This window comes from Apus apus, chromosome 2 (genome assembly GCF_020740795.1).
Source record: "Apus apus isolate bApuApu2 chromosome 2, bApuApu2.pri.cur, whole genome shotgun sequence".
In the NCBI taxonomy this organism is placed as follows: Eukaryota; Metazoa; Chordata; class Aves; order Apodiformes; family Apodidae; genus Apus; species Apus apus.
In genome coordinates, this window is record NC_067283.1 from 32,454,298 (window position 1) to 32,481,974 (window position 27,677).

The 27,677-nt window shown below is 39.9% G+C and overlaps 1 protein-coding gene across 1 annotated transcript; it reads left to right on the top strand.

Moving 5' to 3' along the window:
* The first annotated feature begins 2,510 nt into the window (after positions 1–2,510).
* Positions 2,511–26,290, top strand: SP4 (Sp4 transcription factor). Its single transcript, XM_051610954.1, has 6 exons — positions 2,511–2,683; positions 3,351–3,451; positions 3,941–5,498; positions 20,987–21,215; positions 21,451–21,650; positions 22,715–26,290. The coding sequence occupies exons 1-6, from the start codon at positions 2,677–2,679 to the stop codon at positions 22,960–22,962; spliced, it is 2,343 nt and encodes a 780-aa protein (XP_051466914.1). The 5' UTR covers positions 2,511–2,676; the 3' UTR covers positions 22,963–26,290.
* The last annotated feature ends 1,387 nt before the right edge of the window (positions 26,291–27,677 follow it).

A 27,677-nucleotide genomic window follows, 5' to 3' on the forward strand; every position in this document is an offset into this window, starting at 1 on the left:
AGGAGTAACTGTGGATGGTAAAAATATAGAAAAATCAAGATGCCCCTACGGAAACCACCTACACTACCACCATCTTTTATCTGTCCCTTCAATCACATCCTGAGTCGAGACAGAGCTTTAACTCTTTGCACCTTAGAGTCAGATTTTCCAAAGCACTGTACCTGCAGCCACAGATGGGAATCCAGTGAAAGTTCAAAGGCTTCTGTAGGACTTGAAACACCAGTCTCTCATCAACAAAGAGTGCCCTTGCTAATATATTTGTCCAACCTTCATGCGACATCTCAGTCACAAGGTGCTTCATACCCCATGCCTCAGATCCCTGAGTGCATGGGCAGACTGCAGTGCCCTGACCACCCTCACCCAGGACCCCAGCCTGCTGCCCAGGGGCTAGAGCTCCACCAGAGCTCAGCCTTGGCCCCAGGCCCAGCCATGTGGTGGAAGTGTCCCTGTCTCCAGCTCATCTGATGACCAGCGGGCCATCAGCAGGTCCTATTACCACTCCAGTCCTGCTTGGACATGGAAGACAGCAACCTGTCCATGAGTGCACTGCCAGGCTGAGCTTGCCTTGGCTGTGGGCTCCCCCTCGGGGCAGCCCTGCTCTTCCTGCTGTCCCGCACTGCCTAGGAGGAGGCACTGAGATTTGGCTGGGCTGTAAACTGTGAGATATTACCATCTGCTTATCTGAATGCAATTTATTCAGCATTTGTTAGGTCACCTTCTGATGCATCTGCTTGTAACTGGTGTGTTCTGACTGCCTACAATGCCTGGTAACAGCATGCACAGTGCTTATTTCTGATCATTTTCTTACTCTACAAGGAACAAGCTTGGTGTTCCTACATCGCCTTTACTCCAGAGGGTGTGCTGGAGGGCTGGGATGGAGACCGAGGGTGTCCTCATCCCTTTGAAGGATGCAACTGTTGAACAGCTGGTAAAGAAATTCTTTAGCACCTTTGGCACAGACTTGTGGTTAGTAGGTGCTCTGTAGTACTTGACAAAGAATTTAGGCAAGTAGTATATAAAATTTAAACTGACAGATCAGCACACATCTACCACTACAATCAAATGGGACTATCAGGCTTTTCCACGCTGCCAGTTTTTGCAGATCCACCATGTCTTGCACCACACCGCAGCCACACTGGGTTTGGTTTATCTGACTTTCCAAACCAGCCAGTCAGAGTGGGAAAAGCCACCGCTCAGCTCCCACACGCACCGGGGCCTGCTCCCACAGGGACCAGGCAGTACAAGAACTGGCAGGAACCAAGACCACAACCGTATTTTGTTCTGTTTTTAATGCAGCGACGACCAGCGCGGTCCACCACAGGCTGCTGGCCGCTCACTCGCGCTCCATGTACCTGCAGCTACAGCTCCGGCCCGACCCAGCCCCGGCTCCCGCCGCCCGGCCTGCACCGCCGGCAGCCCGAGCCCGCCGCGCCGGGCCCGCCCAGAACTACACGTCCCGGCGTGCCGCGCGCGCCCGCCGCCGCGGCTGCGCGCAGGGGGCGGTGGAAGCGAGGCCCCGCCCCCTCGCCCCCGGCTCCGGGGAGCGGCCCCGGCAGGTGAGGGAGCGGCCCCCGGGCCGCCCCTCTGTGCCTCCCGCCTAGCCGAACCCGCAGGCAGGGGCCTGGCCTGGCAGGCCGAGACAGAGAAGGAGCGGAGGGAAAAGGTCCCGGCATCGGCATGGGAAGCACAGGCGGCTCTGCAGCCCTCCCCATGCAGCCCTCCCCCACCCCCCCCAGCCGGCTGGGCTGCTGGGCAGGGGCTGCCGCGCGCGGCGCGGAGGGACAGGGCCGCCCCGCAGGGCGCGACTTCCCGCGCGCTGTCAGTTACAAGCGCGCGAGGCGGGCAGGTGCCACCGGGTTGGCCAGCGCCGCGCCAGGCCCCGCCCCCCCCACGCCGGATTGGCCGGTGGCCGCCGCGCGCGTGCGCGCGCTGTCAATCAGCGCCCGAGCCGAGGCGGGCCGCTCGAGGAGGCCCCGCCCCGCCCCGCCCCGCGGCGGCCCCGCCCCGCCCCTCGCGCTGTCAAGCGCGGCACGAGCGCGGGAGAGCCGGGGCCGCTCGCTCGCCCGCGCCGAGGGCAGCCCCGCCCCCACCCGAAGCGCGCGCGCCTCGGCTGCCACGCCCCCTCTCGCCCGGCGCGCGCGGCCAGAAGACGAGGAGGAGGAGGAGGAAGAAGAAAACCAAGACCGAGACCAAGACCGAGACCGAGACCAAGACCAGGGCCCGTCGCCTGCCCCGCTGCCTGCCGGGGCCGGGCTCCCGGGGCGCCGCGTCCCGCCCCCGCCCCGCCTCCTCGGCCTCCGGCGTGGGGAGCCGGGCTGAGGCGGAGAGGGGCGGCCGAGAGGCTGGCGGCTGGGCTCGGTTTCCTGCTCAGTGGGCGTCAGCCGGGCCCCGGCGGGCCCGCCCCCGCCGCCGCTCGCCCTCCCTCCCCCTCGCCGCTCGGCCGGCCCGCAGCTGTCACTCAAGGCAGCGGGCTGAGGCCGGCGGCGGCGGCGGGCGGAGAGAAAGGCAGCTACGCCACAGCCCAGCGGCGGCCATTCGTGGAAAAATAGGCCGTCCCGCTCCTCCCAGCTCCGGCTGCGACCGGCCTTCTCCCCGCTACCCCCACCCCACCCTCCGCCTCCTCCTCCTCCTTCTCCTCCCCCCTAGAGCGGCGCCTCAGCGGGGCATTAATGCGGGATGAGCGGTATGTAACCCCCTCCCTCTCTCCCTCCTGTGCACACCCCTCCCTCCGCCCCTCCCTCCACCCTTCATCCCCCCTCTATCCCGCCCTCCCGGGTTCCCCCTTTTCTTTCCTGCTTCTCCCCCTTCTTGCCCCGCTCTCCCCTTGCTGCCCCTCCACCCATCCGTGCTGCTTCCTCTTATGCCCCCTTTCTTTACCTCCCCTGCCTCCCCCTCCGACTTGCCTCCTCCGAGCCTCCCTCCTCCATTCCCCCTTTCTTCGCTAACCCTCCCTCCTGTGCACATCCCTCCCTCCTTCATTCCTCTTTTCCTCCCCCTTTCCCTCCCATGCACAGCCCTCCTCCTGCCCCCTAAAGCATCGACGGCCACTCAGTGGCCGTCGATGCTTTAGGGGGCAGGAGGAGGCGGAGGGTTGTGGGTGGTTTTTTTCCTGCTGTCTCTGGGAGAGGAAATCAAACCTCCCCTTTCTGGGTGTTAACTCTCCAGCCCCCATGGGTTGGGTTTCAAACCACGTTTCTTAGGACTCGTTCTTTTGTAATAATGATTTTTGCTGTTGTTTTTATGAAGAGGTAAAGGCGACCAGCTGGGAACCAAAAAGGATATGTTCATAGCTTTTGTTATTGTATAAATGAAGGTGAATAATTAACCTGTTACACTTGATATTTTTGCAGATCAAAAGAAGGAGGAAACTATGCCCACAGAGGGAGAGAAATCTCCCGATGCAGAGAATAACAACAATAATAATAAAAAAGGGAAAACTGGAGGCTCACAGGTAATGCACACACCCAAATAGGGAAGTGCCCAAACTATTACCATTTTAAATGAAATGTTCAACTAGCAGCATTTCCTGCTCAGGGCATCTTTCTTTGGGTTGGATGAAACATAGTTGGTTGGGTGCAATATTTTTACTGCCTGGACACGTTTTTTGATTGCGTTTTGCAGCAATCATCCGCTTTCTGTGTAATGGAAGTACTTTTACAATTTTTCTTTATTTTAGGAGAGAATAAAAGACTGAATTGAGGACATGGTTGAGGTCCTGGCTGTCACATACTCATTGATAACTGCGGGCTTTATGTTTAAAGATTATTTACAGAAATACATACTTCCCTATTCAGAGCTGTATCATTGGTCTCTGTGCAGAAGCACTCTTTTTCTTTTTTTTTTTTTTTTTTCTGTTTCCTGTGTAAACCCTACTGCTTACTTCTCATGGTTCATACTCGTGCTCTTCTGAATCTATTCTGTTTTCTCTCTTTACGGATAGGATTCTCAGCCTTCACCTCTCGCTTTGCTGGCAGCCACTTGCAGCAAAATAGGAACTCCTGGTGAGAATCAAGGAACTGGACAGCAGCAGATTATTATAGATCCAAATCAAGGCTTGGTGCAGCTTCAGAATCAGCCACAGCAGTTAGAACTGGTAACAACTCAGCTTGCTGGAAACGCTTGGCAGCTTGTTGCTGCTGCACCTTCTACTTCGAAAGAAAATAATGTTACTCAGCAAGGATCTTCTGTTGCCTCGAGTGCAGCAAGTCCCTCCAGCAGTAACAATGGAAGTACATCTCCTTCAAAAACCAAATCAGGCAATTCTTCCACAACAACCCCTGGACAATTCCAAGTCATTCAAGTACAAAATGCAAGCGGTAGTGTCCAATATCAAGTGATCCCACAGATTCAGACAACAGAAGGTCAACAACTTCAAATCAACCCATCTAATACTACTGGTCTACAAGACATACAGGGTCAAATTCAGCTCATTCCTGCAGGGAATAATCAAGCTATCCTCACAGCTGCAAACAGGACAGCTTCGGGGAATGTCATTGCTCAAAACCTAGCAAATCAGACAGTTCCAGTCCAAATTAGGCCTGGTGTTTCTATACCATTGCAACTGCAAACTATTCCTGGTACTCAGGCGCAAGTTGTAACAACGTTACCTATAAACATTGGAGGGGTAACCTTGGCCTTGCCTGTGATAAACAACGTGGCAGCTGGAGGAGGTTCCGGTCAGGTTGGGCAGTCTACTGAGAGCGGAGTTTCCAACGGGAATCAGCTAGCATCTACGCCTGTCACTTCTGCCTCGGCTAGTACAATGCCAGAGTCTCCTTCCTCATCTTCCACTTCTACGACCACTGCTTCGACACCTCTAACTAGCAGTGACACGCTAGTAAGCTCTGCAGAGACGGGCCAGTACACAAGCACAGCAGGCAGCAGTTCAGAGCAGACAACTGAAGAACCTCCAGCAACTGCTGCAGACTCTGAAGCCCAGAGCTCCAGTCAGCTTCAGTCCAATGGGCTACAGAATGTCCAGGATCAGTCGGGTTCCCTTCAGCAGGTCCAAATCGTAGGTCAGCCTATTCTGCAGCAGATACAGATCCAGCAGCCTCAACAGCAGATTATTCAGGCCATTCCTCCACAGTCATTTCAGCTTCAGTCAGGACAGACTATACAGACCATCCAGCAGCAGCCTTTGCAGAACGTTCAGCTGCAGGCCATGAGTCCAACTCAGGTGCTTATTAGGGCTCCAACTTTAACACCATCAGGGCAGATCAGCTGGCAAACTGTACAGGTTCAGAATCTGCAAAGCCTTTCGAATCTTCAAGTTCAAAATGCTGGGTTGCCCCAACAACTAACCATTACCCCTGTGTCTTCAAGTGGTGGCACAACCATTGCCCAGATTGCACCAGTTGCTGTTGCTGGTACCCCCATCACTCTAAATGCTGCCCAGCTTGCTTCAGTACCTAATCTTCAAACAGTAAGTGTTGCAAACCTGGGTGCTGCAGGTGTTCAAGTTCAAGGAGTTCCTGTTACCATTACCAGTGTTGCGGGTGAGTGGTTTGACAAAGTTTTTGCGTTTGTTTTGGTCTTTCTGTCTTTTGTTTTTTAAGGGTTTGTTTTTTTGTGGTGTGTTGTTTTGGGTTTTTTTTGGGGGGGGGTTTACTATTGTAAGAATACTAGGCAGTTTTATTTAAACACTTTTTTTTAAAGATTTTCTGTAATCAACATTAAACCTTTTGCTGTGAGGAAACACCTTATACTTGCCATGAAAACTCAGATTTTAAACTACCAGGCTCTTCTAACCATTGACCTAATATTACTGGTTGCGTCAATTGAAATGGAACTTTGTATTTGAGGAACTATCCTTAAATGATCCTGTTTGCCATCTTACTAAAGACTTGTAGGCTTTGGAAGTGAACCTGAGGCTTTACTGTTAGAGCATTGATGTGTTTAAAAAACAGCAACAGAAAGATTTTTTCCAACCCGGCAGTGTTCCTGGTCTCTGCATGGTGGATGGAGGATGAGAAAAGTAACAGGATGTGAACTGGGGTATCTTGTGTCATGGCATGCATTTCTGTGGAACTATTTGTTGTATTCTGTGTTAGTTACTAAAGTTGTTCTAAAAGTTGAAGTTCTGCAAAGAGACTGAGTGGAATTAGGTATGGTTGTCCACAGCATAGTTCCTGGGACTTGCCTTTTAGAAAATATAAAACAACTGGTAACTCTACCTCAGTACTTGCTGATGAACTTTTGATATGTATTATGAAATGCCTGTTTGGTTATGCAGATCTAATAGTTGAGAAAGGAACTATTAAAAGACTCTAGACTGGATAACAGAGCTTAGATCTAAAGTAAATTCTGTGCAAGGTCTCTGCAGTGTCTCAGAAGGGCAACTCTATATAAAACTTGGAAACTCTTAACATTTCAGGTAAAACTTGATTTAGGGGTTCTCTCTGCCAGTTTGATAACTGCTTACATTAGCTTGTTTTTGTTTCATACAAGTAAAAGTGTTCTGTTATAGTAATTACACTAAACTTTTGTCTTAACAGCAACCCAACTGTAGATACAGTGTTTTAGTATAAAACTGTTAAGAAAAAACCCTGAAGTTTAAATACAGTCCAGTCTGCATAAACGTTTGTTTGTATCATAGTAACTCTTAATCTGTTTGGTTTTTTGGTTTTTTTTTTTGTAGTAATATGCTAAGACGAGAAATGTTTAACTGGGCAAAGGATTTTTCTCTTTTGTTAAAACGTTTTTAGGGATACTAGACATAGTTTGGTAATAAGGAATCCACCACTGGGAGAATTTAATCTGCTATGGTAGTCTTCTGCACATGATGGCATGTTGAAATACTGAGAGCTGGGTTGGATGCACTAAACTTGGCTTACTTAAGGACCATTAACAGAAGTGTTAATCTGAGCAATCAGAATTAAATTCTTGACCTTGTGTTTACCTATAATGGCTGAAAAAGAAGTTTTGTTTAGCTGGAGCTGACCAGCAGTTACAGTATCTTGCAGTCCAATTTGCCTTGGAAAACATTTTTCTTGTCGGGAAGGTGCTGGTTGACTGTTGTTATTAGGCAGAAGTTCCTGCTTTGGTAGAGTGCCCATCATAGGAAGCCGGCATGGGGAACAGCCTAGATGTGTGGGTCTAGGAAGAACCTTTCCACATGCAGTATTTTACTAATGTGCTTACTAATGGTGTACAACTGCTTAGTACACACTAATAGGTATTAGAACAAGAGAGTCTTAATATCATCTCTCTCAGCTATCTTGACTGCATCTCTGCTCACATGTGATGCTTTTTGGAAAACAAGGATTGAGATTTGTAAATGGGGATGAAAAAAGGGAAATGAGTCACAAATACAGTCCTGGAGAAGCCAAGCCTTTGTCACACAGGGTTCATACGTTAACTGAATTGCAGCTTTGTGACCATTGAATTCTCATCCACCTTTCCCCCCCCAATCCAGGTAAAAAAAGCTGTTTCCATAGCTTTTACAATTTTACACTAGCTGATGCTACACATCGGGGATGGGAAACATGGTAGCACAGAAAAGAGAGTGAAGAATCTGATGTGCAGTATTAATACTATGTTAAGTAGTCAAGGAAAGAATGGTTATGAAGTAGAAGATTACAAACATGCTAAAATCTAAGCTTTGCTTGACACAAGGAATAAGATGACTTGGTCAGGGCTATTGACGTCCTGAGATTTGCTAGTTTTTATTTGGAATTTTTTTTTTGCTATTATTGTTGCAGGAAGCCTTTAGAAAAAATAAACTGCTCAGTCACTTCAGCATTTGCAGACTAGTATTTGTGTTCTGCAGTACCTAAACTTGTTGGTGTGAACTCTGTACATTAATAGAACTCTCCAGAAATGGATCATTGGCTTCAAATGAATAGTTGAAGGAGGTGTTAGAAATGAGCTGTATGGAGGATGTCCAGGAAGTGTCAGTGAAAAGACTTGAGTGAAGGACGCATCCCCTGAATTGATTCAGGTGCTTCAACTTTGCTAGGAAAAAAAAGTTAACTTGGTCCTTCAAACAAACCCAACTGATCAAGCCAGCTGAGTTTCAGGGAAAAAAATAAATCACAAAAAGTATCTGTCTGAAACAACTGTTCTTTTATTAGCATTGTATTTCTGTTCCATTAAAATTGATTTTCCTAGATATTTCTGCAGTGGAGTAATTTAGGTACCTTTTTTGTAGTTTTCAGTAGTAAATGAAATAATAAAGCAATAGTACTCTAAATAATGAACTGGAAAAAAAAAAAAGCTTAAAATTATTATGGAAATGTTAAACTATAGAACTGTTTGGGGAAAGTACCTTTTGTTGTTGTTGTTGTTGTTGTTCAAAATGATTGTAAATTCCAAATGAGACAAATTCCACATTGGGAAGAAAAATATCAAAATCTTAAATATTATAATTTTAGTCTGCTTTCTGCTTTTTATGGCCTTTGTTACTTAAGAATCTCTGGTCCCAAGGTGTGTAGTCTCTACTGTAAACCAAGCAAGATTAATAAGTTTTTTTTGTTGTGTTTTTCAGTTAAAAGTTCAAACATTGCCCTTGATAAATATCACAGTTTGGGTTGTATTTTGTGTGTGGTTAAAAAGCAGGGCAAGCCAGAGAACTTCTCACATCTCACTCTCTGGCTTGAGGGAGAAATCATTCAGTATCAGTGATGTAGAGGAAAATTACTTTTGTACTGTGAGAGTGACCGAGCACAGACACAGGTTGTTCAGAGAGGCTGTCCGCTCTCTATCATTGAAGATATTCAAAAGCTGCACAAGGTCCTGGACAACCTACTCTAGGTGGTCCTGGTTGAGCAGGGTGGTTGGACTGAATGACCTCCAGAGGTCCTTTCCAGTCCACACCGCTCTGTAAATCTGTGAAATTTTGCTGAGAAGATAATACAAAGTGTCAATCAAAGTAGTAATTAAATGTACAGAAGAAAGGTGGATAAGAAGATAGCAACTAAATATCTGAGCCTGCAAACAGATATTTAAACAGTAATTAAGAGCTAATAAAAAAAAATAGCTACATAAAAGACACTGTGTTTACTTGAACACGCAGAGATCTACAAATACCTGCCTTGCTATGAGATCAGTACCTGATACGGCCTTTAAGCAAGCTGGTTCTGTACAAAATAAACTGCATTTCTTCTGTGCTGTGTGAGTTGTTATTTTATAGATGATTCCCTGTGGAATGGGATAGCCTTTAATGTGAATGCATGGTGACTTTCTGAATTTAGCCCTATGAGCTTGGGGACAAGCAGATACTACACAGTTCCCTTGCGTTTTTTTCAAGGCTCTGCTGTAATAACTGTAGATGCAATTTCAAAGGATTCCTGCCCCCCCTGCCACCATCCCCTTCTTAAAGTAAGTTATCCTTTGCCTTTTTAAAGCTTATTTTCAGGCTGTTTTATTTGTCTAGATGTCTTAATTGACAATGTAAGTGACTATGAAAGGAAATTGTTTTAATGTTAGATGGTTCTAAGAAATATATATAGTTTATAAAGCCATGTCCTTTTGGTGGGCTAAGTTCCTTTGTCCCTCAATACATTGTTCTTGGAGTGTATTTGTTTTAGGAATAGCATGGAATGTGGGCATTTTTGGATGCTGAAGAATTTGGGGCGAGATAAAAAAAGACCAAATAAACCGTAATGAAATGTTAAGTAATAATGGCTTTCCTGTAAAAGTTGTGTGTTCTGCTTGTAGGATTTCTTTCACTAGAGCCTTCAGAAAAGGTTGCACACTTTTTCTGAACTTGTTAATTGTTTTTGTTGACAGTTTGAATCTAGTGGTGTTGGTAGAGATGTCTTTTCAGAATAATTCCCTGTTTCTTATATAAAAAAGTAATCGATCAGACTTGTATCTGACTTAATTGTACATCTAGAAGTAATGTTGCCACATCATGATGAAGATTTTTGTCCCATACTAAAGTGTATGAGAGACTTTTGTTTTAGCAATAGTGAAAAATATTCTTGTATTTATGTATTCGTAGTCAAAGCTTTATTAGTTGCTTTAGGCAAAAGTCACCAGACTCCATCACCTTGCTAAGTAAGTTTAAGCTATTTCATTTAAAATGAGTGGTGATATGACCTTAATTGTGGGGAATTTGGAGTTCATCTACCAAAAGAACCTGGAGAAATGACTTCTGTTCAGTGGAACAGGCTGTTGCCTGGCAATACTGGAACTGGAGAGTTTTTAGTCTTTTGCAGGGATGTGTGGTGGACTCTAAAGCAGTTAGTGGTGACGGTGAAGTCCAGTACCAAGTGTTCTTACTGGGGTACTTTAATGAAGTTTCATATTTTAGTGATGTGAGCTACTAAGGCATTTTTCTTTGATCAGATACTTTCATTGCACTACTGTTAGTAGTTATGCAATTTGCCAGTACCTCCAGGTTGCCTCCTGCTTTCTTATACCTTTTCTCATTTGTCTGAATCCAACTTTATCCTGTCTTAAAGGTTTTCTCTTCCCTGTACTTTTTTAGTAACTACTCATGTGACAGTCACTAGTTTTACAACTTACAGTTCAAAGACTGGACACATTAAGATATTACTATCATTTCTGCTCAAACTTTGCAGAGAAGTTTGAAACATTCTACCAAATTCTTTAAACAAATACATTGATACTTAAGATTAAATGCATGTAACTCAGGAATACTGACTGGAGAAAGGGAAACATTACATCCATATTTAAAAAGGGTAAAAGGAGGACCCTGGGAACTATCAACCACTCAGCCTCACCTCTTTGCCTGATAAGATCATGAAACATCATGCTGTCAAGGCACATGGGTGACAGAGAGGTGACTGAAGACAGCAAACATGACTTCATAAAGAGGAACTTGTGCCTGACTAATGTGATGGCCTTCTCTGATGGAGTGACTGTGTTGGTAAGTAGGGGAAGAGAAGCTGATGTCATCTACCATGACTTATGTAAGGCCTTTGACACAGTCCCAAACAATAGCCTTGGAGAGATATGGTTTTTATGGCCTATGAGATGGATAAAGGATGGGCTGAATGGCTGCATTGCTGCATTCAAAGAGTTGCTGTCTATGGCTCTATCTCCAAATGGGCATCAGTGGATTCACAGGGATCTGTACTGGGACCAGTACTGTTCAATATCTTTATTAATGACATAGTGGGATTGAGTGCACCCTCAGCAAGTTTGCAGACAACCCCAAGCTGAGTGGTGCTGTTGATGGGGATGGGATGCTATTCAGAGGGACCTGAACAAGCTTGAGAAGCAGGCCCATGTGAACCTTATGAGGTTCAACAAGGCCAAGTTCAAGGTCTTGCAGCTGTGTCAGGGCAATCCACAGTATCAATACAGACTGGGTAATATATAGATTGAGAGCAGCCCTGCAGAGAAAGACTGGGGGATATTCGTAGATGAAAAATTAGATATGAACCAGCAATATCTCTTGCAGCCCAGAAAGCAAACCGTATCCTGGACTGCACAAAAAAAAAAAAAAGCAAGGCCAGCAGGTTGAGGTATGTGATTCTCTTCTTCTTCTCTGCTCTTGTCAGACCTCTTCTGTAGTACTGAGTCCAGTAGAACAAAAAAATGAACCTGTTAGAGCTGGTCCAGAGGAAGGCTGTGGAAATTATCAGAGGGCTAGAACATGTCTGCTGCAGAAAGGCTGAGAGAATTTGAGTTGTGAAGACTGGTGAAGAGAAGGCTCTGAGGAGACCTTACTGTGGCCCTCCAATATACAAAGGGGTCTTAAGAAAAACTGAAACATACTTTTTACTAAGGCTTGTCTGTGCTCACCATACAAGAGGCAGCAGTTTTAAGCTGAAAAATGGTAGATTTTTATTAGATGTTAGGAAGAAATTCTTCACTGTGAGGATGATGAGACACTGGAACAGTTTTCCCAGAGAAGCTGTGGATGCCCTATCCCTGGAAGTGTTCAAGGCCATGTTGGATGGGGCTTTGAGCAACCTGGTCTAGTAGAAGGTGTCCCTGCCCGTGGTAGGGGGTCAGAACTGGATGATCTTTAAGGTGCCTTCCAACCCAAACCAGTCTATGATTCTACAAATACAAGTCAAAGGTGTTTCTCTCCGTTTCTCGTGATGACCGCAGGTGATGCATAAAAGAATAATCTTCTCAGATACACTTCCTCACCCATTCAGTGATTTGCAGCTCAGGTCTTCCTGAGCCAGCAGTGGGATTATTATTATTGTTAATATTAATATTTAATAATCTTTCATGGGTTTATACTGCAAATTTGGCTTTGAGTATAAATTTTTTACATTTCAATATTATCTGCAATAAATTTTCTTAATTGTTATGTAAGACATTTTTGTTTAATGTTCTCAGACTCCTGCACTATGAAAATAAATTACATTATCTGCTTCGCCTGTGTACCACTCACTGCCTCCTATTATTTTTATTGCATATGGTAGTTGTTGAGAGAGGGGAAGCTGAATATTACACTTATATTGTTGAACAAAAGAAAATGTATTTTCATGGCAATATGTAGCCTGTGGGTCTCCTTGCTCATGTTAATGAAATAGTGAGTATGTTTAGAAGCAGAACTCGATGAGTTACATAGCTAAGCAAGGAGGGATGCCTGTTGGTGATAACAAGGTGAAAAAAGTTTAAAATAGCCATAGTATATACTAGCAAACTGGCAAATACAAATACCAATGGAAGAAGTTGGAGGAGCAGAAGAATGGTGGTTCCTTTTTTTTTTTTTTTTTTTTTTTTTTTTAATGTAGCATCCAGTGTTTCTCTGGATGTTCATTGGCAGGCAAGCTGCAGCAAACACCTTGAAAGAAACAAGCTGCAAGCTATGGAATCTGCAGTAAAAAGATAAGTAAAAAGAACGGAGCTACTTTCCACAAAACCAGAAAAAATGCAGGAGTTTTTCCTATATTTTTACATCAGAGTGTATAGCTTGGCATTCTGAAGGTGGAGTTGGGAGGAGTATAGAAATTTAGCATACTTTTTCCAAAGTCATGAAAGGTCACTCACAACTGTTCTCAAGTTACCGTGAGCAGAGTGTTGTTGCAGAACCACAGTGTTCTAAATATTATAGCACTGACATCCTTCTCAAATGCTTTAGAGTAATTATAGGAGAAGCATTTAGTTTTTTAATGACAAATTGATTTGGTTGTGGGATTTTCTAAACTGAAATTCAAGGGTGGCAAAAACAGTTTAGCAGCAAACAGTGCTGGTAAAAACAACCATTTGCCTAGGTGATGGTAGCTAAAAAATAAATTATCAGTATACTATTCCTAAACTTGTTGCATAAGGAATGCACAGTGTACCTGTTCAGCTAAATTGCCTATGAAAACCTGGTAAAAATGCCTCAGTAAAACAAGCCTTCTCTGCCTGACCTGTGAGAAGCAAGGCATGACTTCATCATTACTTCTAGATAAAATAGGAAGGGGAAACATTTCAGTGACCAACTTTGCTCATAATTTCAGCTGAAACAGGTTTCTAATGAGCTGTTTCTCTGCTATTAACTTCAAGAGTTAAATGTAAGTTCTTAAGTCTTAAAATAATGATAATAAAACTGTATTTCCCTGTTAGAGTATGTGGTCTTATAACAATGGTTCATCAATACCGGTGTGCTCTCTGAGAACATCAGCTTTTGCCATCCCCTCTCTCACTCCCTAGTGTCAGAAATCGGAGCATATAGAGCAAGAAATTACTTTGCTTTCTGAGCTTCCATGTTCAGAAAATGTCAAGCAAGCAAACTCAGTAATACTGCACATCTTCATCAGCCTGTTAGTATTTTTTGTTTGGTTGGCTTTTAAAGGGTCCTTAGATCTGCACTAAGCTGAACTACTTGTTCTTACATTACCATCTGGGGTGGAGGGGCAGCAAGAAGCATATTCAAAATCTGATTTCAATAGCTTCCTCAGTGTAACTTGTTTTATGGAGTACTTGCTTCATATGATTTTGGTACAGGTGGATAAATCAATTCTTACTGTCTTAATATATTAAAAATGTGAAATGGTGATTATTGAAAAATCTAACTGTATTTGGAATGGGAAGTAATGTTCTGTGGGGAATGGTTATTTCAAGTATAAACATTATTATTGAAAAACAGCTACATCTTTCAATTGTGAGAGATTTTAATGGACAATTTAGTTAATAAAAGGTGTTTTATTTGTATGCTATAGCATAGTAGATTTGAAAGTAGTCAGGACTGCATATCAAAATGTAATTTTTATAATTAATATTTTGCTCTTGTCACGACATTTTTATCAAAACAGTAGCTCTGGACATCTGCAGTCTCTTGAGAAATGTAGCATCTCAGCACATGCTTAGGTTATTTTGGGCTATACTTATATGGATTTCTATATGCATCCATTCTTAAGAATGGAATTTTGAGTGATGCTTAATACTACTGACAGTGCTTAACAGTCAGATACCTTAATCAGCTGGTTATTGGTAAACTGTTTTTCCAACATGCATAATTAGTCCTAATAGATTGGCAGACTAGCATCATTTAGTTGTAAAGAGAAAATGGTCAGTTAATATCCTTCTGCCAAAATGAACTTGGGATGCATATTAGGAAGAAGTCTGACTTTCCTTATTTATAAAGTAGTTTTAAATGATGATGTGACCACTTTTCCTTTGAGCACAACACAGAATCTAAGAAATACAGGCCTCAGTTGTCTTGTTTCTTTGGTCATCAGGAAGTAACTCTGACAACAACACCAAGCTTTTCAGTTTGTTCTGAACCAAAAAGGAAGACCTGGTAAGATGAAGCATACAGTTTTATAGGGGTAAAAATGTAACAGATGACAGCACTTCTAATGTTTTGGGGTTTTTTTCTTGGAAGTTTGTGTGGCCCTTCTTTTAAGAATCCGTAATATGTAGCTTATGTTGGTGCTTGCCTGATGAAGGCTGCAATAAAGTTACAGTTTTTACATCTTTAGTAAACAAATTAGTCTTTGCATTGGTTAGCCTACCTACCCATAGGTTATAAAAACAATGCTTGTTTCTCATCTGTCTTCTGTATAAATACTGAAACTCAGTGTTGTTTTCACATATATTTCATTTTAAGACATTATTTGCATTTTGTTCTTCAGTATGAAACCTCCTTCCTATTAGGTTTTGTTTGGAAAAAATTATCTCTGATTATAAACTATTGCCACAAAGTTTTAAAAAAAATTTAAAACATTTGCTATATCTTAATCAAAGTATTGTATTTTATTATATACAAGATATTATTAGAAATAAACAGATTTTACAGTAAGGAGCACACTACCGAGTTAATTCTCTGTCATTTAATGCTGCCATCTTTTTGACTGCTGAATGCTGGTTGCAAAACAGCAACAGGAAACCTATACTAATTATTCTGGGGAACTAAGTGCCAGGAACTGAAAATATCCTTTACTTAGTCTTAAATTCCTCTTCCTTCCCAGATCCATGTTTCTAAAGCTAGTCTCCCATAAATTCTATGGATTGTTAAGGTTCTTTTTTTCCCTTCCTGCCCCGTTTGCCTCAAAGAGGAGTTTTTAAAGCTTGCTACTTCAGGTGAACAGGAATAGGAATGTCAATGCAATATGTAGGAAAAGGAAACTTGTTTTGACTTATGATGGATGGCCAAGCCTAATAACTATGTTCTTTAGTGCTCAGTCACTCTGTAGGATAGTACTTCCGAGGTACCATGCATTAGCTTTCTTTGATCCAGGTGGTGTTATGGGAGTTATTATTTTGCAAATTAGCTTTGAAGATTATTTTTTTATACTATACATATATATAAAATTTGGCTTCATAATAATTACTTTAAAATATTGAGTTTTCTTGCATGAATGTGTTGCAGACATATACAGGAAAGTGTATGAGTTCTAACTACTAAGATGTAGGTTGACTGCAAAACTGAATAGCTGAGTAAGTGATGCTGAAGAACAAAGGATTTGAAATCCTTTATCTTTCTAATCCTGTATCTTGTGATAATAAGTAATGCATTTACTTGACTGCTTACATGGGAAAGATTAGTGACTAAAATCATGCAGGTTCTTCTATTTGAGAAACTTTAAAAAATTCTATGATGTTGCTCTTAATTACATGCAGTCATAATCATATATGCAATATTTCAGTGAGTGAGAGTCTTCTTGCACTTGATTTGCAAAATAAATAGCATATCATGTTGTCTTGTTATTTGCATGTTGCCCTGTGGTCAAGTAAATGGTTACTATACAAAAGAGAAAGAGACCTTAGACCTGAGAGAACATGAAATGCAGTGGAGTAGTTGATATTGGTGTTACTTTGTACACTAACATGTTGTTGTAACTTTGTAAGTTGACAGCATGTACAATAAAATTCAGTCATACACTAGTTCAGTGATGATTTTAATCAAGAATGTTTCACAATTTCAGGAAATCACTATTAAAGAAACTTGAAAAAAACTTATCTTTTAAAACCAGGTGCAAATGTGCAGTGCCTGCTTTGACAACTCATATAGAATAACAGATGAGCTGAAGTGTGACTTTGTTCCCTCATGTAATGATTTATTTAGAACTCTCTCTGAAATCTATGTTGAAACAGGAGAGCTCTTGTTATTGAAAGGTTCAATCATGGGTGGTAAAGCCTAGTGATACCAGGTCTATGGTTTGGAGTATGTCAGGAAGAAGCAATGTCAAGTGATATGATTCCAGCAGAATTTCTGGGAGACTTTGAATGGTATTTTGTTTCCACTAGTAAAAGGTGATGTAGATTATTTTTAATAGGTCTTTTTTTTTTTTTTTCCATCTAGATAGTGTTGGGAGATAATTCTCTTCCTGTGTGGATAACACTATCTCAGCCACCTGTTTTCAGAATAAGCAGGGTTTGTTTAAAACCAAAGCTAATTTGTATCTAGATCCTGTCTTATTGAAAAATCCTATTTTTTAAAATAAATTTATGGAAGTGGCCCCAGTTTACTTTTGCATGCCGCTGACTAGTTCATATCAACAGTTACATTTTCTCAGTATCCTTTCTTCAGTAAATTTGATTTAAGAAATAATTAAATTAATTTATCTTCCCTTAGTAAGTATAAATTATGTAAATTAAAGCCCTGAGTGTTCCATGGTGCATTCTAGTATGCAATTAAAAAAAATCAAAATTCCACACAACTCAAGACTATAGCAGGCTCACATTGATATTTAGACCAGAGCATGTTCTGTCAGCTCCTTTTTAAAAATTTTCTGATTTTTCTTCATAAGAAGAGATTTTCAGCTGGTGTAAAATGCACTCATTTTATTCTTGAAGAACAAAAATTAAGGTTTTTGTTTAATAACTTTAAAATTAGAGTTGATGGATTTCTTTCTATCCTGTATGTTACCAGTATGCTAACTTGTCAGGATGCTCTCTCAGGACTTCAAAACAAAAATTAAATCCATTAATTACATTTTGAACTTTCCAGTGATTTCTGGGAAGTATGTAAATCTCTGGCAAAGAATATACATCAGATACATGTACTTCCTTCTGTTACTTTTTTGCCTAAAAAAGCAGATATTTGCTTATTGGCTATTGAGGCCTGGATCTTTAAATAGTGCTATTTGTTTGATATTTTGAGAGTTTCAGAGCCTTCAGTTCTGAATTTAGTAAGTGGAATACAAGGGAAGGGATTTTGAAATAACTCTGTGAGATTAATCTAAGGAGGAAAATAATTCACATTAGAAAATGTAATAACCTTGCTAATGCCATCTAAAGAGTAGTAATTTAATTACTGTTTAACTTATATAATATGGATAATGTAATTGTCTGCCTGAGAAGAAATTTTTGTCTGCAAATACAAATACTTTGGGCATTTTTTTCTTTTGTATTTTTATTAACACCTTTACAGTTATTGTGAAGAATTCCTACTCAGATGTATTGCTATATTATGTTTAATAAATAGATCAGGATTCTAGCTCAGTAGTGTGTATCATATACTGCAAAATACACATGGTACTTGTGGGAGGCAAAGCTCAGAGGAGGTGGAAGTACATGTCAGCAGTGGTACTAAATATGCTGAAGAAGCGTTAGAAGACCCTTGTGTGGTTGTTCATCTCATGACTTAGGGACTGAAAGTTGGTTCATACTGAATCAGCACAATATATCGGATATTTAGAAATGCTGGAAATGTGGGTCAGATCTGGCAAGAGTTACGTGCTGGACATTCATCACTGTAGTGTTAGTCCTTGAGTGAAAAATGGAGTTGTCCTCCTTGGGGTTCAGGTGCCTCAATTCGTATCTTATTTGGAAAGCCTTAGTCTGGCAGACTGGGGGAAAGCTGAATTGAAACTTCAATAGTGATTCAAGAAAATTAGAGAGAAAGGGAAAATTGAGAGAAAGTGATGCTCTTCAGCTGTGCTCTGACTACAGACTAGTTAGGTCCCAGGGCTTTTTTTCCTGAAATAGGATTTTGTGACACGGATAGAGTCATCCCTCTAACAGAGTGAAATGACAAATTCTTATTTGTGTATTTGAAAACATGACTGATAGTGAAAATAGCCATAATATCTGTTATGGCTAACTTTTATGGTAACCATTCATAGACCCATCATTTGTTGTGCTGCTCTGTGAATAAAAGGAGGTTTGCAGCTTGGGTTTGTTTCACAGACAGGAGAGCAGTTCATGCTCTGTGAAAGACTACAGGCTGAGCAAGTTCTTCCTGTTAATTTATTTGCCTTTAGCTAACAAAAACTGCAGCTGGTTTTCAACACAAGCAATCACATTATTGTGTTTAGATGAGCATTAGATATAACAAAAATTATCAGCTGCTGTTGGCTCTGGCTATTTGTAGCACTTGGGCAGCACTTCAGTAGTGTAACAACCTGACAAGGACTTGCCCCTGAACTGGCACTTTCTTTGGAAGCTCTTGTGTCCTCTTCTGCTGCTGTTAGATCCAAGTATAGTTATTACTATATGCATTTATACCATAGTGTTCTCCTTACCCTATCATATTCTCCCTCAAGGATTTTCATGGGTGCTTGTCTTTTCCATTAGAATATGGGAAATTATTTCTAGTACATAGATATTCTGAAAAGAAAGACCTTGTTCTGTCCTAGACTACAAGTTTAAGAGGCTCTGCACGCAAGATTAAGCTTGTAATTCTTTTTCCACAGTTCCTCTGCTGCAAATATCAGACTTTTTAAAGAATTTTTTGTTTTAATATCTATCTGTCCAACAGCAAGAGGGATTTAAACATGTCTTCTGCATATGTTTTTGTTCTTTTCAAAGAAGCAAAAGTACTCAGCATCTGTCAGTATTTGTGACCTGTTTAAGAAAACAAAGAATTCATGTTTATTCATATCCAGGCAGTTTAGGTGCAAGTTCCAGGTGGAAACCAAGAGAGATAACAGGGAAAATTTGGTCAGTGCTTCTGGTGAAAATAACCTGGTACTGACCTAGGTGCAAGACAGATTTAATATATTTCCTGTAGCCAACAGTGGCCTGTTAGAGGATAGTTGAATCATTTTGAGGGGTTCTCTGTATATCATGTTCTTTAGTCCTAACCTATCTGTTTGTATGTCATTCTGTTAGGTGTCACTTATGGCCATTATGGTGTTGTACATGATGGCAATCGTGAATGAAGTAGTCACTGCCCTGTGCTGTATAAGAACTCACTTGGTGGCTAGGCAGTTTAGACTTAACAGGGAGTGCTCTTCTCAGTCTTATCCCCATTGATGGTGTCTGTTACGGATGCTTGAAAAGTAAGTTGGAGTACCCATTTGAATCTCACTGAATCGTGTCACCTCCAATGGATTCCTAAGTTTTAAATTAATGCTTCAATACTGATGACTTTCAAGTCTTAAAATATTTTAGTCTATTTGAAGGAATTCTGGTTGGTCGTTACACTCTCTCAACTAATAGGTAGTATTTGCTCTTCTTTCCCATTTGTATGAAGGCACTAAATTTTTTAAAATGGCAGCATCTAATGATATTTTGTCCTATTCCTGCTACTGGCAGGATTGATATTCAGTGTTGTCAGATTGCAGTTGGAAGTCGTATCTCTGTCTCAGATGTAGTTTGTCACACTTATTTTCTTAGACCATACCGTACTAATTTTTTAAGCAAATATAATACTACCCTGCTGCTCAAGAAACTACACTTCTTAGCTATACTGAAATAGTCTTTATTTTGCTTTAATATCAAGACAGTAATCCTGATTTCCTTTGATCAAGAAATCCAGTGAGATCAATCAAAATAGGCAATGAAACTTAATTCTTAATTTATCCAGTCAATCTTAGAATTCCATTTTATTCAGTCAAGATGCTTTTCCAGTCTTCTTGAAAACATACTTCCTTCTGCAAAACAAAATAATAGAATCATAGAATCATAGACTTAAGTTGGAAGGGACCCATAAGGATCATCAAGTCCTTATAGGGCTTACCTAACACTAAATCATATGACTAAGAGGATTGTCCAGATGCTTCCTGAACTCTGACAGTCTTGGTACCATGACCAGTTCCCTGGGGAGCCTGTTCCAGTGACACCCTCTCAATGAAGAACCTTTTCCTAATGTTGAGTTTGAACTTCTCCTGATGCAGCTTCATTCCATTTCCTTGTGTCATATCACTGGTCACCAGAGAGAGGAGATCAGTACCTCCCCCTCTGCAGCCCCCTTGAGTAAGTGATGAGGCCACCCCTCAGCCTTCTCCAAGAAACAAACCAAGTGATCTCAGCTGCTCCTCATAAGTCTTGCCTTTGAGACCTTGCACCATTTTGGTCGCACTCCTCTTGACACAGTTTAACAGTTTGATGTCCTTATACTGAGGCACTCAAAACTGCACACAGTACTTGAGGTGGGGCTGCACCAGTGCAGTGCAGGTGGGACAGTAATTTCTCTTGGGCAGCTAGTTCATTTCTTCATATCAGTCAGTAATTCACAGTCTTGTACTGTTCTAGTATCAAATTAAACAGGGCTGTCCAAGCTAGCAGGTAAGTCATCTCATAGTGCTTCAGGAAAATGGCTGGAATTCATATTTATTTTGGAGTTTCCCTTAACTTTAGGTGGATTTTTGTTCTATAAAATATGTATACATTTTATTTGTGCATTTCACCTATTGAAATGACTAATAAAAGGTACAAACACTTTCTTATTTTACAGGTCAACAGCAAGGGCAGGATGGAGTAAAAGCACAGCAAGCCACAATAGCTCCTGTTACTGTAGCAGTAGGTGGCATTGCTAATGCAGCAATTGGTGCTGTTAGTCCTGATCAGATAACACAAGTGCAGCTGCAACAAGCTCAGCAGGCTTCTGACCAGGAAGTGCAACCTGGCAAGAGACTGAGAAGAGTTGCCTGCTCATGTCCTAATTGCAGAGAGGGAGAAGGAAGGTAAATACAAATTTTATCAGTACATATTTAGGCATCTTATTAGTTTGCCTCATTTGGACATGAGATTTTCTTATATTGCCTATATTCTTTAATGCTTTCTATTAGAAAGTATGTTTATATCTTTCTTTTTAGACAAGGGATTATAATTGTCTCTCTTAACATCAAATGTTTTTCCTAATTGTTAATAATATTTTATAATATAATTACTTAGCTGGGGAAATCTTATCTTTTTTAGAGGCAGCAATGAACCAGGAAAAAAGAAACAACATATCTGCCATATTGAAGGATGTGGAAAAGTTTATGGCAAGACATCTCATCTTCGAGCACATCTGCGCTGGCATACTGGTGAAAGACCATTTGTATGCAACTGGATGTTTTGTGGCAAGCGATTTACAAGGAGTGATGAGTTACAAAGACATAGAAGAACCCACACAGGTTGGTCAGCCCTCTCTGTATGCATAGTTCAGCTAGTCCAAATCTTAGTGGTCATGGTTAAACAGTGATATCAAAAATCTCACTTATTAGGATCTCTGAAAACTACTTTTAAAAGTAAATAAAGTAACTTTAAAACAGAGAAAGTTTGGTTTTCAGCAACGTAAGCTGACTGTAAAATCAAGTTGGATCTGTTCAAACTGTTCTTCTGTACATATGCTAGAAAAATATTGCTGTTTCATCACAGGTAGATGATACGCATTAGTTAATGCCTGATCTAAATTTGTGAAATTTTCTTGAGCCTGTAGGATTGGCGATGGACCAGGGTTGTAATTTCTTCACTTGGACTATCTCAATCTCTAAACAAATTTATTAACCTATCCCACACATCAGTTGTGATCTTCTTGGGAAGTTTATTGAAGTTTCAAGTGAGAGCTGATAAAGCAAATTCGGTTTAAAGTTCATATTGGAAAGGTGGACCTTTTAGAAAATGAAAATTTTATTAGCCTTCCTATTTCTAGCCCCACAAAGGTTTCCCTCCCCACCTCAGTTTATAGCATCAGAAGGTAGCATTCAGAGTCTAAGCACTAATTATGTTTGAACAGTGACAACACTTCTCAAGTGTGACAAGTTTCTCTCTTTACCTAGATTTCATACATCCTCATGGAACTTTGGGATTCATGTTTCCAGATTCCCCTCTCATACCTGTAATCTAAATAATGAAAGTATTCTTTAAAAATGCTATCAAGTAGTTCTTTTAGAGCTTTTACCTCTCCTACTCTCTCAGGTTTATAGAAGTTTCTGAAAGTTCTCTGGTGACCTGAAATTCAAACTTCTTGCCAGATAATCAAAGCATAGCAAATATTTGTTGAGAACATTTTAGTAGTGAAGAGTGGATTTCCAAAAACCTGTGACCTGGAAACCAGATAGGTAGAGAGGAAAACTTTGTATCCTTTTAAAGAAACTGCAAATATTCAAATAGAAAAGGGTCAGAATCGAATGATCAAAGAAGAAGTGTTCATTGCTCTCTTTCAGTAACACTTTGGTTTTGTTCATATTTTTAAAAGGTGAAAAGAGATTTGAGTGCCCAGAATGTTCCAAAAGGTTTATGCGAAGTGACCATCTCTCAAAACATGTCAAAACTCATCAGAACAAGAAGGGTGGTGGAACGGCCCTTGCTATTGTTACCTCAGGAGAACTGGACTCTTCAGTTACTGAGGTTCTTGGTTCTCCAAGAATTGTCACTGTTGCTGCCATTTCTCAAGATTCAAACCCAGCAACCCCTAACGTTTCAACAAACATGGAAGAATTCTGAAAGGATCATATACATGGACGCCTAGTGCTGCACTTAAGTTTACATACCTTTCAGGATATGGAAGTGGGCTGGTAAAATGGATTACAGAGCAGGAAATCATGTTTTCAGTCATGACTTCTGTAAGTGTTCCAGGTTGGAGGGTCAGCACGGGAAGTGTACACCGGTGCAACAAGACAAAAAATTCAAAAATACAAACAGCGCAAATTGATGTACTGGAGAAACAGATGGGGGAACATTATTTCCATACTGTACTTTTTTAGTTATATGTCTGTATATCATGTGACGATTTTAAATGAACCTTCCCCCCCTCTTTCACCATTGTATGTTAATGTGTTTATAAAATCAGATAATATCAGTGTAAAACAGGGTGGACCTTGACTAGGATTAATATAATTTGATGAAGGTACTTTGTTCTTAAAATAGTTTTGTAATCTTTCCATGAGAACATCCTTTTCCCATAAAGCACAGCAAATCTGAATACAGATTGAATGATAGTGGAAATATTTTAGGTTTTTGCTCAGTCTGTACAACACGTCAGTTGACTTTGGCCGTCTTTTCTCGAGTTTTGGAATGACTCGGATAGCAGCTGGATGATGCATGCTGCAAAGTGCTTCTGAGGTGGATCTCAGATTAATTTTGACCACTACATTATAGTAGTGTGTATAAATGACAATCAGTGAGTTCTAATTCCTCTCTTTGTTTGGAGAGCTAAGGTTATGTAGAATTAGTGTGTACAGTAGGAAAGATAAAACAATAGAAAGATATTAACATAAGATTTTACAAAAGTAATGGTGTCTTTAGGCAGGATGAAAATGAATATGGCAACTCATGTGTCAGTTTTTGGTATTTAATGTCATTATATTTTAACACATTTGTGGTCCATTTCTAACTCTTAGGTAACATGAATCATAAAAACTCAATCTTAAGAATTTAAGTGTTTTAATTTTGTTAGAATTCATGGAAATTGATCAGACAATTGAGTGCTGTAGCTCATTCTCCAGTATCTCCTCTCTGTAAATACTAGTTATTGTGGTTAATGTGCCGAATTCTTTATGCTTTGACTTAATAGCCAAAGAAAAGAATTAAATATCATATTTTAACAAAAAAAAAAAAAGGTTAAAAAGTAAACATTTTTTCTCTTTTCCCCCAAATATTACTGTCTTTATTTTCTCTTAAATGATGCTGGGTGGACTGGTAGTAAATACCTGTCTTCTATCAAGTCGTACATTGAGTCTCCAACTGTAAACCATAAAATAAACTGGGAAAGAGGAATATAGTTATCTTTTTACATGACAACTTCTCATTTCAAAGGTTTGGTTACATTTTTAGATGTGCCAATTTAATAGGAATATAGAGGAAATTAAAAACAATGACCACAGAAGCAAACTGCATTTTGTGAAAACTCCAGTATGTGCAAGGAGGAAAGATGGCCAAATATTTCATACTCTGGATTTTTAATTACTTCCCATAGGCATAAATGTAACCTTTTAAACATTTACAGTCACTTGGTAATAATTCTCATGACCAGTTTTGTAAAAAATTTATACACCAAAATATTTTTAATGTAGCTAAAGGAAGTACAGTGCAAGAAGGATAAGGTGTTTGTTTGGTTTTGTTTTCCCTGCAAATTACAAAAGGAAGAATGTGTTTGGTTGCTGTTGGTTTGAGAGACATAACAGATACCTTGTGCATTTCTCACAAAACATATACTTCTCATCTGAATACTTTATCAATCTTGTGGTGTTTTCTGTATTTTTGAAGCAAGAGAAATACCAATCATTGTTTACACTGTGTACACTTTAGGCCAGCCCTTTGTAGCAAAATACTAAGCTGAAGGTATTTTATACTTTCAGTTTACATAAAAAGCTTTGAGATTGAAGAAAAACAATTTTACACTGTGGTTATAACTTTCAAGTTTCTTAAAGCTTTTGTAGACTTGTAACAGAGTCTTTAAATTTTAGTTGGGTTTTGTACATTATTTTGTATATTTTATTTAAAGTATTATTGACTGATGTATCTGAATTTAAAACATCAGAATCAATTAGATGTTACATTTAATACAGATGAACATTAGGTAGTATTAACTGTTAATTTTATTATATAGGAAATGAAACATCAAATATATATTTTATCATTATGCTTCGCAATCAGTGCTATAAATTTCTTTATGCAAAGAAAAAACTTTCCTAATGTTAATACCATGTTTCCTAGAAGTTAACAATTTTTGTAAACTGAAGTTATGCACATTCTGCACAACCATTTCATATATAATTTTTTCATGCATACTTATGTATGCAGATAGGAAACTGAAGTAATTTTTAATCTGCAATGAATCCCTATTATAGATGTATCAAAATCTAAATCTGGTTGGCTTCCTAGCATCTCAAGTACATTAACTTGTGTTAGCAGGTGCACATTTTACCGCTGGAATTAGAAACATTTTGACAGTCTGTTCTGCATACCATTCTGAATCCACTTTTCTGTCTTAAAAGGCTCGTAAATTTCAATGTCCTTTATTTGACTCAGTGGGATATAGCTGTTGTAAGTAATAGGGCACAGATGTGCAGTAGAATCTTGTTTAATGGCATTTCACTGTTCATTCCCTATGCCACCGTTAAAAATTTTGCTTTATTGTAATTATCAGTGCAAAGTGTATTTACCATGGTAGAACTCCAGTGTTAGAATAGTTTTTTTCTTACAATATACTTTCTTTGGTTAGGTTTGTGTATGTGTTGCCAATTACATTAGAGATTGGTGTTAAGTCATTATTTATCACATTCTTTCATGAGAGCAGTAATAAAAGTGTGTAATCTAGGAGAAAAAGTTAATTTGTCAAAGTTAGGTAAGCATGATGTTTAGGTCCTATTTTTCAATTTTATAACTGTTTTATTGCAACAATATTTGTATTTAAGTCTTCATTTTAATGCCTTGTGGTGTTTTTTTATGCATGTCACTGAATTGTCATCCCGCAAGAATTGATGTGCAGCATAGGGTATTAAATCTACATAATGATTTTGAAACAGAAAAATAGTTGATGGTAAAAATGTAAATGTTTTGCAAAAATTCCTTATAAAAAAAGTTTTGTAGTAATATTTCACTTGTAAATTTTTCTAAAAAAATGGAAAAGGAAAAAAATGAGAGTAACATTTCCCCACATCTAGAATTTAGAAATTAATTCTGCCAGCAAAGCCTGTAAGGCATTAATTTGACACTTTTACAATGCTGATTTGTATAATTTTTTGGTGGGTTTGGAACTAAAATCATGTACAAGTTGTTGCCTGCAATAACATTTTGCAAGTAACCTATTAAAATTCCCTTGAGTTTAAAAGGTTTCTTCATTTAATTACTTACAATATAAAGCAGCAATAAATTATGTTTGAGTGATAATCTATTCATCAAGAAGAATACTAGAAAGCAAATGCTTCTCAATGGGGAAAGGTTGGCAGCAGCTTCTGGATTTGTGTAATTAAGACCTGTACTTGCTGGTCAGCATTTCCCAACTGGCAGACTCCCAGCAGGGAATTAAACCAGCAGATTCTAGCTCAGCATGAATTCTATGGGGTTTGTTCAGCTCTTGCGAGTGGAAGCTATTGTTATTCCTGAACACACCAAAGGAATAACCAAAGAAAAGAATTTTCTAAGGTAAGGAGTATGAACACACAAGCACAAAAATAAATAATAAAAACCAGATAATTCATTTTGAGGGAAAGATAAGTAATGCAGGTGTCATGATTGTGATGCAGACAGGGAATTAATTGAACAAGTAAATGGAAACCTGAAAGTACTGACTTCAGCTCATAGTAAATATACTGAACATTTCTTACTGAAAAGTAAATGGGCTCCTGCATTGTGTTATACCAAACTAACTTTGATGGTATACTAAATTGCTAGCTACAATGGTATACTATTTTTTTTAATGCTAAAGAATTTTGATGGTAAGGCTTACAGTGCTTTTGCAGTAGTAGTATTTCACAAGGGAAAAATAAATGTGAAGACCACTTGCTTGTTCTATCTTCCAAAAGAAGATGGAATTTAAAAATTGTGGCTACTAACCTTGTACCGCAGGACAGAATAATCTTTTTTTTTTTTTTCCATTAGCTTAATGTTATGTCCAGCTTGGTAACAAATACTAGGATGTTGGGCTTTTAATATGTAAAATTCACAATTGGTTCCTATTGAACTTCTTGCTGTCACCTTTGCTTTCTTATGTTTTCCCTGTCCCTGCTTCCCTTCTTTTTCCTTTCCCCAAATCTACTTGCATAATTTCCCAGTATCCCAAGACCTGTGAATGCACATGGAAATACTGTGGGGAACAACAGGTAGTGTACCCTACCCTTGCTTGCTAAAATAACTTCTGTAGTGAGAGAACAGCAGTATGCCTTTTCTAGCAGAACTGCTTCACCCTAGACGTTATTACCAGCAGCTAGATTGAGGCTGTAATCAGTTTATGTCAATGTGGCTAAAGGCAGTTTTGTCAGCTGGGCAAGACAGTAAACACACTGTGACCAGGGGGTTTGGCTCTATACACCCATTCCATAATGCAAGTCTTTTACCATTAACGTGGTAAGGGAATGTGGAAAGGTCCCTCATTTTGTAATACAGTTGTTTGCCTCTTCTCTAGAAGTGTTTGGGATAGAGGATCTATACCTTGCAAAGGAATTTTACCAGGCTATGGTACTTGGGAATTGCTCAAGTGAAATGTTTCTTTGAATCAT

Excerpts from the sequence above, each read along its gene's own strand:
- SP4 (XM_051610954.1), top strand. Across the intron at positions 5,499-20,986 it reads TACCATTACCAGTGTTGCGG|GTCAACAGCAAGGGCAGGAT; the intron begins GTGAGTGGTTTG and ends CTTATTTTACAG. Across the intron at positions 21,651-22,714 it reads ACATAGAAGAACCCACACAG|GTGAAAAGAGATTTGAGTGC; the intron begins GTTGGTCAGCCC and ends TATTTTTAAAAG.